This window comes from Pelobates fuscus, chromosome 13 (assembly GCF_036172605.1).
Source record: "Pelobates fuscus isolate aPelFus1 chromosome 13, aPelFus1.pri, whole genome shotgun sequence".
NCBI lineage: Eukaryota > Metazoa > Chordata > Amphibia > Anura > Pelobatidae > Pelobates > Pelobates fuscus.
In genome coordinates this window covers 91,173,891-91,185,934 of record NC_086329.1, presented here as the reverse complement: position 1 = coordinate 91,185,934, position 12,044 = coordinate 91,173,891, and the positions used below count along the sequence as shown (strand labels likewise).

General features: G+C 42.4%; 1 protein-coding gene across 3 annotated transcripts; it reads right to left on the bottom strand.

Moving 5' to 3' along the window:
* Positions 1–1,416: 1,416 nt before the first annotated feature.
* KLHDC9 (kelch domain containing 9) lies at positions 1,417–11,135 on the bottom strand. Of its 3 annotated transcripts, none has more exons than XM_063440325.1 (6): positions 10,972–11,135; positions 10,039–10,289; positions 8,125–8,646; positions 3,930–4,098; positions 2,199–2,397; positions 1,417–1,646 (listed from the first exon to the last, which is right to left on the bottom strand). In XM_063440325.1, exons 3-6 carry the CDS (start codon positions 8,631–8,633, stop codon positions 1,480–1,482), a joined length of 1,044 nt encoding a protein of 347 aa, XP_063296395.1. In that variant the 5' UTR covers positions 8,634–8,646; positions 10,039–10,289; positions 10,972–11,135; the 3' UTR covers positions 1,417–1,479. The 3 variants fall into 3 exon arrangements, with proteins under 3 accessions (XP_063296395.1, XP_063296393.1, XP_063296394.1); XM_063440323.1 differs by having other exon boundaries at positions 8,125–8,640; positions 10,972–11,134; XM_063440324.1 differs by lacking the exon at positions 10,972–11,135 and having other exon boundaries at positions 8,125–8,640; positions 10,039–10,297.
* Between the last annotated feature and the right edge of the window lie 909 nt (positions 11,136–12,044).

Genomic DNA, 12,044 nt, shown 5'->3' with positions numbered 1-12,044 from the left:
CTGATTATATCAGTGGAACATTTTGTGCACTCCCATGACACCAGATTGGCTGTGTTGGAGCAGAAATTCAATGAGCTTCAACAGGTCCAACAAATGATTAAAATATTCACATAGCCATGGCTGTATATCAGGCACCTTTCCTGGTTGTTTAGCTCAGTGGACCCAAACACGACATTCATGCAAGACTTCTCATTGAGCTGCATTAGGACATCTGATTATGCAATCCATATTTCCTGTCCTCACATGTAACTTTTCCCTGCGATAGATCCTTTTGGTCCATGTTATGTCTATTGTTTCCCTCATTTTATGGTTATCAAATGCCACTACAGCCATCCCAGATTTCTCCTGTTTCATTAAGATGGCACTGACTAACGAGCGCAAGACAAGCAGCTGAACATGCTTATATTCCTGGCTCCTCATTACTGACCTCTTAGGATGTTGACACCTGATCTCCATTTTTGTCACATGCAAAGGCTGGGGACATCGGCCCCATGTACTTTTATTTATTTATTGGACAGTTGTTTACCTGTGGCACATGGTTTTTCTTCTTGTTTGGCTTTATGTGGACATTGTTGAGAACAGTATCCTGATTGTGACGTTTGTGTTTATTTTATGTGTGTATATCCATATTACTGTTAGCTCTTGGTTTTAAAACCTTACCCACTACCGCCCGTTTGAAAATTTATTTTTCATATGCTTACTATAAAGGTTAATTATCCACCCCGGAGAGGTTTGTCCTAATGCGTAGAATTAATTTTAAGGGCCAGAGACTATTATGGAGGTTTGGTTTTTTTTTTCGTTGTTTATTTTTACTTATATTCTTTTCTCTCCTTTTGGAAGAAATTCTGATTTATTTATTTTTAGGAAGGTTGCTTCCAAGAAAAACTAGTATTCATGGCATTAAGTAATCAACACAGATAATTCAAAGCAAGCACCACTACGAGCTATTGGATTGAGAAAGCATTCCCTTGGGGCTTCAATGCTAAAAGTAGAGAGGAGTACTTGGGAGGTCTTCCCCATTGTGTTCCTTAATCCTCTTCCACTTCTTCTATATGGTTGTGTGTGTGTGCCTGTATATTATACACACACAGTTACATACAGTACAGAAAATGTCCACTACCCATAACGTTCCTGCAATAATGGAGAGGCACACATCCCAGTGCCAAAAAAGCTGGGCCAAAGATAGACTCCAGATGTGGAACTACAGCTATTTTGTCAAAGCTTCATGCCATCCCATGAGTAAGCCTTTGTTTAATAGATATTTTATTCTGACTCTATACCACATTTATACTAAATGAATACCCCTTGACTCAATCCAAATTATAATTCACAGTTGCTTTACAAAAATAGGAAGTAGTGAAAAATTATGTCTTATTCTAAAATATCTAGCTGTGACTCACATTAAACACATTTATAAGGTGGTAATTGTTTATTCTGTTTAACATTGTGAGTGAATCGAGGCGCGGTTGGATGTGCCCGTCATTGGGGAAAGTCCAGTACACATATATCCGAGCACGGAGTCTTTCCGTCTGCACCAAATCCTCCCACCAAATAAAGACTGTCGTTAACTAGGCACGTTCTGTGACCAACTCTCTTAAGGCGATTATCGGAACCAGGAAAGTGAAACCAGGATGGAGGGGAGCAGCCTTCAAAGAGAGAGAGAAATTTATACTTTTTTCACAGTGTTGTGTATTGCACCAGTACCCTGTCCTCTTCTCTAACTATACTTAAATATGCCAGTAGGTGGAGCTCTACCACCACAATAAACACCATATTGCTAAAAAAAAAAAAAAAAGTAACGTAGCACAAACTTTCTACCTATTCCTCATCTGGTCTGTCATGCAGTAACAGTAAAGCACCACCTGAATAATCTGGCCTGTCGTTATAAACAGCAAGGCACCACCTGAATAATTACTTTCCCTTTTTAGTTTCTAAAGTGTAGTAATCCACAGGAAGTAAGATCATTTGAGTAGGGTCGTCTTTAACCTATTGTTCCTGTAAGGTTTTGTAATTGTCTAATTTATCGTTAAATCTCCCACTCTGATAATATTGTAAAGCGCTACGGAATATGCTGGCGCTATATAAATACCAATAATAACTGTTTTTCTCTCACTGACCAATTAATAAATCTCTCATTTGCCCTGATCTAAAATAAACAATTTGTGAAGACAACAACCAGATAAAATAAGAACACGCACGTGTGTCATAGATGAAGAGGTCATTGCAGACGGCATCTCGACTTTTACTTAGACTTTCTCCTCCAAACACAACCAGGAAGGGGCCAATGAGGGAACACGAATGGTGCTTTAGACCTTTTGGTGCAGTTCGGCTGATGCCATCTTTGTTAACAAGTCTTGCCAGCTGCTCTGTCAGTTTTGGACAATGGCCCGCTCTCACCTGTGACAGAATTAAGCAGGCTTGTTGAATTATGCATTAATCGATTTCTCTGCTTTATTAAACAGACCTCCCCTAAGGAAAATGAGGAGTAATGATGGAAAATGAGGAGTAATAGACCCTACTTGTCTCGTTATGGCAAACGTTTACTGATTTGGGCTTTGGGATTGCCTAATGCATATTCCAGCCATTATTCCATTCCTTCAGTGTGTTAAGATTAGATTCACTGGGAAGCTGTTGCATGTGTCTACTACCCTTTTTATATTGTTAGCCTTTATTACATTACCTCACAAGGTGATTTCTGAATCACTTTTAGCTTTTACTACCTCCACTGCAAGGCTATTCCAGGCAACTACTATTCCTCTATGTATGTATTAACTATATTGGAAAAATATTCCAGGTAGCTATACCCCGTTCTAAAGCACTGTTTGGTTTTCATAAACCAACTGGAGGGCTAATCAAAGTATCTGGAATGCTTCCTGTGTTGTGATCACCTTTTACTGCTTCCACTGAAAGGCTATTCCATGTATCTAACATCCTTTCTATACCAGCAATAGCTTTTAAATGGTTAATCTAAACTTTTTTTATAGTAACTATTGGGCACTAGTAGCTTGTTCACCCGCCCACCATCCTTTTTACACCTTTTTAATTAAAACAACAAAACCCGTAAAAGAGTAATACACTTACCTTGAATCAAAGGCAGAGCAAGGTTCTTCCACGCACCGTCCAATGTCACACAATGCATTTTACCCTTTAGCGGTCCAGTCAAATACTTCTCATAATCATATGATTGGGCCCGTCTCTAGGGCTAGAGTGGTCATGTAGGTTGGAGTAACCCTTTAGATGACCACTCCACACCCATTAACTACTTCAACTTGCTGTACTTCATCAGTGAGAATTATTCTATTTTGCATCCAGTTTATAATATTACTGAATTCTATGAGAAATCACTTTTATTATTAAATTACGGAATACCTCCCAGCCAGGGTGTTTTTTTTTTTTTCCTTCCTCTGTTAGATAACCTGAGCCAGTGGAAGTGGCAGGCCCTCTTTTACTGAACATGCCTGCCTCCTCCACCCGTGCTACTCACAGACCTCAGACCAGACACTCACACACAGTTGGTGGCTTCTCAATGAGAAACGTCTTATTGGCTATTTACCTGTGAAAATACGGACAATCTCTTCCAGGGAAATAGGGGAGGGCTTGAAAATGCCCCTAGAACTGTAGCTTTTGAAAGCTCTTTCAATATATACCCCTAATGATTATATTATTTTGTGTGAAGTGATCCTTTAACCTTTCCACTGGAAGGCTACACAAGGTATCTACTACTCTTTCTTTATCACCTTTAGCTTTTGCTACTTAAACACTATGCTGTTAACTCCTACCCATTTCAGTAAAGTGTACATTTTAGTAAATCAGAAGAGATGAAATGTACACTTAATTTGCTACTTCGGTCTCCACCCTCCAAATTGATATCATGCCCTTTTGCTCTATTCACTGTATCCTGTAATTACAAGACAGCTGATGAAACCTACCTGGATTTTGTCTTTGTTCCACTGACCAGCAAAGTCAACTGAAGATGATTCTCTTCCACCAAAGACATAAAGGGAATACCCGGATGTTTTTGTAGAAGTGGTATCGCTTGGCAACAGGACTGCAGCGTGACCTGACCGAGATGCTGTGCGGGATTCCTCTTCTTTATACCTGGAAAAGGTCAGACTTTAATTAATACTTGAGATGCTGTTTGATTAGGTGGGAGGATTTGGAGATGCTGTTTGATTAGAATATATTAAAGACTATCCCCCCCCCCCCGGCCTCCCAATCAACAATATATATTTTAAGAGACTATTGGGCCCCACTACATCCCCCCCCCAATAAGAATTTCCTCTAAATTAAGTTGTTCTGGGGGCTAGAGTCAATGGACACGTTCTTACCTTGCAAGGTAAAATCATTTTTTAAGTTGTGTCCCTCCTGGCTGCCAGTTCACACTCGCTGTTACAGTAAGGTCCATAAATATTGGGACATTGACACAATTCTAATCTTTTTGGCTCTATACACCAACACAATGGGTTTGAAATGAAATGAACAAGATGTGCTTTAACTGCAGATTTTCAGCTTTAATTTGAGGGTATTTACATCCAAATCAGGTGAACGGTGTAGGAATTACAACAGTTTATATATGTGCCTCCCACTTTTTAAGGGACCAAAAGTAATGGGACAGATTAACAGTCATAAATCAAACTTTCACTTTTTAATACAGGGTTGCAAATCCTTTGCAGTCAATTACAGCCTGAAGCCTGGAATGCATAGACATCACCAGACGCTGGGTTTCATCCCTGGTGATGCTCTGCCAGGCCTCTACTGCAACTGTCTTCAGTTCCTGCTTGTTTTTGGGGCATTTTCCCTTCAGTTTTGTCTTCATAAAGTGAAATGCATGCTCAATCGGATTCAGGTCAGGTGATTGACTTGGCCATTGCATAACATTCCACTTCTTTCCCTTAAAAAACTCTTTGGTTGCTTTTGCAGTATGCTTTGGGTCATTGTCCATCTGCATTGTGAAGCGCCGTCTAATGAGTTCTGAAGCATTTGGCTGAATATGAGCAGATAATATTGCCCGAAACACTTCAGAATTCATCCTGCTGCTTTTGTCAGCATTCACATCATCAATAAATACAAGAGAACCAGTTCCATTGGCAGCCATACATGCCCACGCCATGACACTACCACCACCATGCTTCACTGATGGGGAGGTATGCTTTGGATCATGAGCAGTTCCTTTCCTTCTCTTCCCATCACTCTGGTACAAGTTGATCTTGGTCTCATCTGTCCATAGGATGTTGTTCCAGAACTGTGAAGGCTTTTTTAGATGTTGTTTGGAAAACTCTAATCTGGACTTCCTGTTTTTGAGGCTCACCAATGGTTTACATCTTGTGGTGAACCCTCTGTATTCACTCTGGTGAAGTCTTCTCTTGATTGTTGACTTTGACACACATACACCTACCTCCTGGAGAGTGTTCTTGATCTGGCCAACTGTTGTGAAGGGTGTTTTCTTCACCAGGAAAATAATTCTTCAGTCATCCACCACAGTTGTTTTCCGTGGTCTTCCGGGTCTTTTGGTGTTGCTGAGCTCACCGGTGCGTTCGTTCTTTTTTTTTTTTTTTTTGTCAATCTTTGTTTTATTGAGGCATGTTAGGTTTCGGGTACAGAATAAAGAGGGGAAGACAATAAAAAGTTGTTACAAGTCGGGAGTGTCACATCGCAAAACACATTATCTTCAAGATTCGACAGCCTCATTTTTTTTTTTTAAGAAAAACAAGTATATAGCGGCATAGCATGTGTAACCATAAACAGTGCCTATCTAGGTGAGTTAACAAAATAAAGAGTCCGTAAGCTATATAACACCATAGATATACTGTAGGCGATTTAAGTGGCAGGTTGAAAACATGTGACGGTAACTGTATGTTGCTTGCAACTGCGCCACATATAGGCATGCACCTGCCAGACAGTGGTCCAATCATCGAAAGCCTCGATATCAAAACCAAAGTAAAATAAAAATAAAAATTAAAACGAGAACATTTTTGGTCTATGCTTAGGATTACATAATAAAATAAAATAAATTATAACATGCTAGGTTAAACTTTTGTGTGAGAGTAGGTAGTGTTTCCTCAATCTGAGCTTTGCACGGAGAACATATATTAGGGTAAACATGCTGAACTACACTAGCAGACATAATAAGCGTGATCTCGCATATAAACGGACACTGCACCTTTTAGTTTATCGTAACAGGGGAAACAGACAGTGAGGGGATAAGACAGATATTAAAAGGGACAATTTTATCCTACTATCCAAGGTGCCGATGTTAGTTACTGACCAATATGTATGGTGAGCGCTGTAAAAATAAATGCCTCACTTAGAGGGACAAACCCATAAAGTCAGAGAGCATATAAGTCACTGAGTCCCCTCGTATCCATGTGTAACTGAGATTGCCGCTTGAAGTAGGTCTTGCACCATTTATACCCACGGGTTAGTGGCACGGTGATGCAGGCGGTTGATGGTGGCCACATGGAAAACAACCTAGGGTGGCTGGGGACCAGTCCTGCAGCGCGAGTCTAGCGTCAACCGATGCCGGCGCTCGGGGGCCTGTTGCAGTTGTTGTGGTGCGGTGGGAAGTAGGTGCAATGATCAGTGTCTCTCCGGCCCCAGGCCCCGACGAACGTTCGCATCTCCGCTCCACGGATCCTCACTTCAGGGGCTCCTCTAGGCCAGGGGCTGCCCCCTTCAGCATTCCATAGAATGTGCACCACTGTGGCTCCTCGCTTAGTGGTAGTGGCGTTAAGGGGATGGTATGGGTTCCTGGTTCCCGGATCAGGTGAGTGACTTGTGTGGGGGCCGTGTTTGGCGTGGCTTCTCTCGTGCATATGTGGGTCCGTGCGTTTGCCCAGACAGCCAGACGTCTTTTCAGGTCTGTGGGGTCGCTTGTCGCTGCGGATCGTGGCGGCCTTTCTGGGTGCCTGCGGTGGGTACCTGTAGTGGAGGCGACGGGTTTTCGGACGGAGCCATGTGGCCACCAGCTTGGCAGCCAATCTGTGAGCCATTCCGCGATCGTGCAGCATTGCCCGGAGGCTCGCGCAGAGCCGATCGAGTGTCAGTAAAGGGTCTGTTGCATGTCGGGCACGTGTGCTCCGCCTCGTGGGCCTACGATAGACGGCCATCTTGGCTTCGTCCCCGTCTAGTGCCTCCTGCAAGTGGGTCTCCAGGTCGCCAGTTAGCTGTGTGGGTTCACAGATTGCGGGTGATTGGACCGGGTTAACCCCCACCGGTCCTGGGGGGGGGAGGAGAGGCCCGATACTTCAGGTGCCGCACGCTTTGATGAGTAGGGAGAGCGGCCGCCTCTCCCCTGCACCGCGTCGTGTAGGCCCCAAGCCTCTGATCTACCGATCCAGTGGTCTTTCCGGGTGTGTGGGGTATCATTCTGCTCCCCATCTTTGGTGTCGTCGAGTAAGGTAAGTTGGGGTTCAGGGTCTGGGATTTTCCCCCCGTTTTCTGCTGTAAATCAGGACCGGGCTCGGGAGCTCACAGATTTTGCGTCTAGTCGGCTCCCCGGTCAGGCTCCGCCCACCGCGTTCTTTCTTTTTAAGGATGTTCCAAACAGTTGATTTGGCCACACCTAATGTTTTTGCTATCTCTCTGATGGGTTTGTTTTGTTTTTTCAGCCTAATGATGGCTTGCTGCACTGATAGTGACAGCTCTTTGGATCTCATATTGAGAGTTGACAGCAACAGATTCCAAATGCAAATAGCATACTTGAAATTAACTCTGGACCTTTTATCTGCTCCTTGTAAATGGGATAATGAGGGAATAACACACACCTGGCCATGGAACAGCTGAGCAGCCAATTGTCCCATTACTTTTGGTCCCTTGAAAAGTGAGAGGCACATATACAAACTGTTGTAATTCCTACACCGTTCACCTGATTTGGATGTAAATACCCTCAAATTAAAGCTGAAAGTCTGCAGTTAAAGCACATCTTGTTCATTTCATTTCAAATCCATTGTGTTGGTGTATAGAGCCAAAAAGATTAGAATTGTGTCCCAATATTTATGAACCTGACTGTATTTCTTATTCGTGGCCACTACATTGATCAGCAAGGATTGGCTTGATACGGGTGATCCTTATCTGACACTCAGCATATTACTAACTGCCCATTACCATAGTACCAATAACACTTACCAGTATTTTTTGGTGCTGGTATTGACCCTAAGGGTGTATATGCTGGCATAACGCCTCTGCATGCGTAGCCCTCCTTCTCTTCCAACCACCCCTAGCTCGTAGTCGGAGATCTTGGTGCATGTGTGACTGCTGAGTCCTACTGGTGGGTTGTTTGTGGGGGCCTCCTCCCACGGCTCCCACTCCTCTTTTTCTGTGTCATAGGGGAAAACGGAGGACACTCTTCGAGAGCCATCCCATCCTCCAACCACACACAGCCACCGGTCTCCCAGCTCTACCGCATCATGGTGACTTCGTTTAAAGGCATCTTGATGAGCTGTACTCTGTACAATCATCTGCTCAGGATCAAATGTCACTACATCACCAAGTGGAACAGCTTTAGGGTCTCCAGACTTAACACCTCCAAAAATATATAGCTTTCCTCTTATCACTGTGCAGGTGTGGTAGCCACGGGCAAAAAGCTCATCTTGTGCCACAGGCTTCCACGTCCACAGAGAATGTGTAGATGTCATCTTGTGCCTGGTGCTGGAATGAAACCAGAAAATGTAGTGGTGAAAATGGTTATGGAAGATGTCCAGGTAATAGTAGCAGAGGAAATTATAGTAAGGCAATTCACGAGTCATTAAGATCACTTATGTAACCCAGGAAAGTGAAGCATTCTGGTTAAGGTAGTACAGGACAAAAAAAAAAAAAACAATCTACATTTATTATTTTTTATATATAATGACATCACCCACTCAATACTACTTGTACACAAAATGTTTGTTTGGCTTAAGGTCACAATACATTTTATTTCTTTTAGAAAACAGCAAGAAAAATACTATAAATACAAAAAGAGAAGTCCTGCGCTTAGTCCCATTACTGCTGGGCCAGCAGCAAGACTACAATACACATCAGCCCCAATATATAGTAAAAACCAAAGAAAAGAAAATGTTACTTGCGCTTTCTCCTTAATCCCTATGTATATTTAGACAAATGGAGGAGGTCATTTAGTTGCTCCAATGGCCATTGGAGGGAATTCCCCGCCTGCCAACGTCAAGGCAGACCCCCTAAGCGGGTCCTACACAGACCCTTCAGCCTGCTTCCTTGAGCTTCTGGCAAAGATATCTCTAATGAGACAGAAAGGGGTATTTTTTATATACACCCCTATACTTATTAACCCTTAATAGGGAACACATGGGATGGACAGCAGCATTGTAACCAGGCTGTGTGATACAAAGTAAATACAAATACAAAAAGAGAAGTCCTGCGCTTAGTCCCATTACTGCTGGGCCAGCAGCAAGACTACAATACACATCAGCCCCAATATATAGTAAAAACCAAAGAAAAGAAAATGTTACTTGCGCCTTCTCCTTAATCCCTATGTATATTTAGACAAATGGAGGTCATTTAGTTGCTCCAATGGCCATTGGACGGAATGCCCGCCTGCCAACGTCAAGGCAGACCCCCCTAAGCGGGTCCTAACACTGACCCTTCAGCCTGCTTCCTTGAGCAACTAAATGACCTCCATTTGTCTAAATATACATAGGGATTAAGGAGAAAGCGCAAGTAACAGAAAAATACTATAGACTGAGCACACTTTGCGGTTCAGATACATTTTAGCAATCATTGCACAAAGGACATTTTCTTTTTATATACCGTATGTATTTCTATGACACAGAGAGTAAATGAATGAATTAGCACTAGTGCCTCATGCCCTGAAGTTCTGAATTTTCACAGGAGATCTATCAACTGCACGGTGCACAAGACACATAATGAAGATTATGGTGTGTGTCTTTACATTTCTGATCCCTAGAGCTGACAGTCCCCTCCAATAATAATCCTTCCCTAATCTCACCTTGCACACGTGGGTGTTTTGTTTGTTTTTTTTGCAAATTGTGTCTACAGCTTAAATGTGAAGTAGAAGCAAAGGCTTACCTGATAAGAGATTGCACTGTAACTCTGCTTCCACGGCAACCTGCCTGGAGACCCACAAATTGCCTTAGCAACCGCCTAGACAGCCAGAAAGCAGTGCCACCTGCTGTAAATATGCTGAGTGTCTGCTACGCCTCACAGTGTCATTCATGCATTTCTGCTCGGTACACAAGCATTCCTGAGCTGTAACAAAAGGGAAATAGCCCTGTTCTGCAGACCATCTCATTTTACGCAGCACCATCTGATTTAGAATGCTGCGGAACAGAAAAGTCTTTTTTTCCCCCCTACAAAAAAATGTTGTGTTTTTTTAATGATCCTTAATAATCTACAGCAGTAAATAACATTATAATAAATTATATATATTTTTAAATGTAGTCCATTTTCTAAAAATGAATATGTAGTATACATTTTTTTTTTTTAGAAATAATGAGCAATGTTGTAACATGTCTTTTGTACAGTTTGTTATAATGCAAAATCTGAGATCCTTGGCTAGGCTCGTCATATCTTATAGTCTGATTTCTGTCTCCGTTGGTTTAAAACACTGCCTTTTCTGGAATTACATCTACCTTGAAAAGACATTCCAAGTACCATAACTACTACAGTTTTTAAAGAGCTAGGCGAACATTAGTGAAGTCTCTCTCTGGTTTTTCTCAAAGTGTTTTGTTAAAATTTTTTTTTTTTTTTAAAAACATAGTCATATGATTTCCCTGGCTCCCCATACACACCTCCTCTTATTGTGAAGTCACTTCCTCATTATATGTTTACATTTTTGTTACGGCACATTGCATGCGCCGAATCCGCACGCCATGCAAGCGAGGGCTTTAGCACTGAGTTATAGGAGTAAGTGGCTGCAAATTAATCATTGTCTAACACTTTCACATTGATTGACACAGGTCGCCTATACTAATTTAATATACTAATTTTGTATACACGTACCTGGGAAGTACAGTTTGGTTGACGGTTCCACTTTAAAAAGAGGTGGGTCTGGCTTCCCCAGCTGCTATTGACAACAGTAATTTTTGGAAATGTAGTCAAATGTCGAAGAGGGCTTACATTGCCCACCCCTAGTTAAAGATATAGCTTTCTGCCCGTTGCTGGTGTACTTGAATTGTTCTATGAGTTTGATGTTATGTTGAACAGTGTTTGTTGTAGCCGGGCAGAGCCTTGTATCCTCATTAATCTCAGGCCTTCTAAAGATATTTGTTGTGGCGCAGTCAGTTTGTAGTAAATGGCAAAATGAATGGCTTAACACAGAAAGTGAATTCCTGAGATTTCCAAACTACCCAGTACGTAAAAGTGGCATCAGAATATACACAGGTTGTGGTATCTGGGCATTAGAGCTGGACTGGTTACGCAGTCCAGCTATACACTTGTGATTGCAGCCGGTCATTACATGTCTTCCCAAACTGCATACAGTTCTACCTTCTTTATATGTTTAAAGGGACAGTAGAGTTTTCAAAAACATGAACACTAAAATATGTACATACGAATCATACCCACCCTTTGGATTTCTCTCCACTCTGTCTGCAGCAATGTACCAAGACGTGACTTCCATTTCTCCTCGATGCCAGATCCCATTGTTGACAGATTCTTCCCAGCAGTAGTAGTATGACATTTGCAAGACAGACCAGAGTTGAGGTGTGTGCTTGGTCTGCATTGATACATGTAGGAAAGACAAACCCAAAAAGGGGGCATGTGAGCTTGGCACACAGTGAAAGGCAGCTTTGCCAGCTTATCTGGGCTGGCTGCCCATTAACAACAATGCCTGCATTGGCCATGTACAGTTCAATCATGTGCTTCTTCTATGCATTTTGGAGATGTATCTCTGGAATATGACCGATACTAGGTGCATAATTAAATAAAAGCCTCTAGGCCAGGCTTCCCAAAACTCCGGCCCTCCAGATCTGGCTGAACTACAACTCCCATGATTCTCAGCCTATTTCATTCATAGAGTTGTAGTTCAGCAACATCTGGAGGGCCGGAGTTTGGGGAAGCCTGCGGCTGTGTCT

Excerpts from the sequence above, each read along its gene's own strand:
- KLHDC9 (XM_063440325.1), bottom strand. The coding sequence starts at position 8,633 with ATGACATCTACACATTCTCTGTGGACGTGGAAGCCTGTGGCACAAGAT. Across the intron at positions 4,099-8,124 it reads ACCAGCACCAAAAAATACTG|GTATAAAGAAGAGGAATCCC; the intron begins GTAAGTGTTATT and ends GACCTTTTCCAG. Across the intron at positions 1,647-2,198 it reads CCTCTTCATCTATGACACAC|GCTGCTCCCCTCCATCCTGG; the intron begins GTGCGTGTTCTT and ends CTCTCTTTGAAG.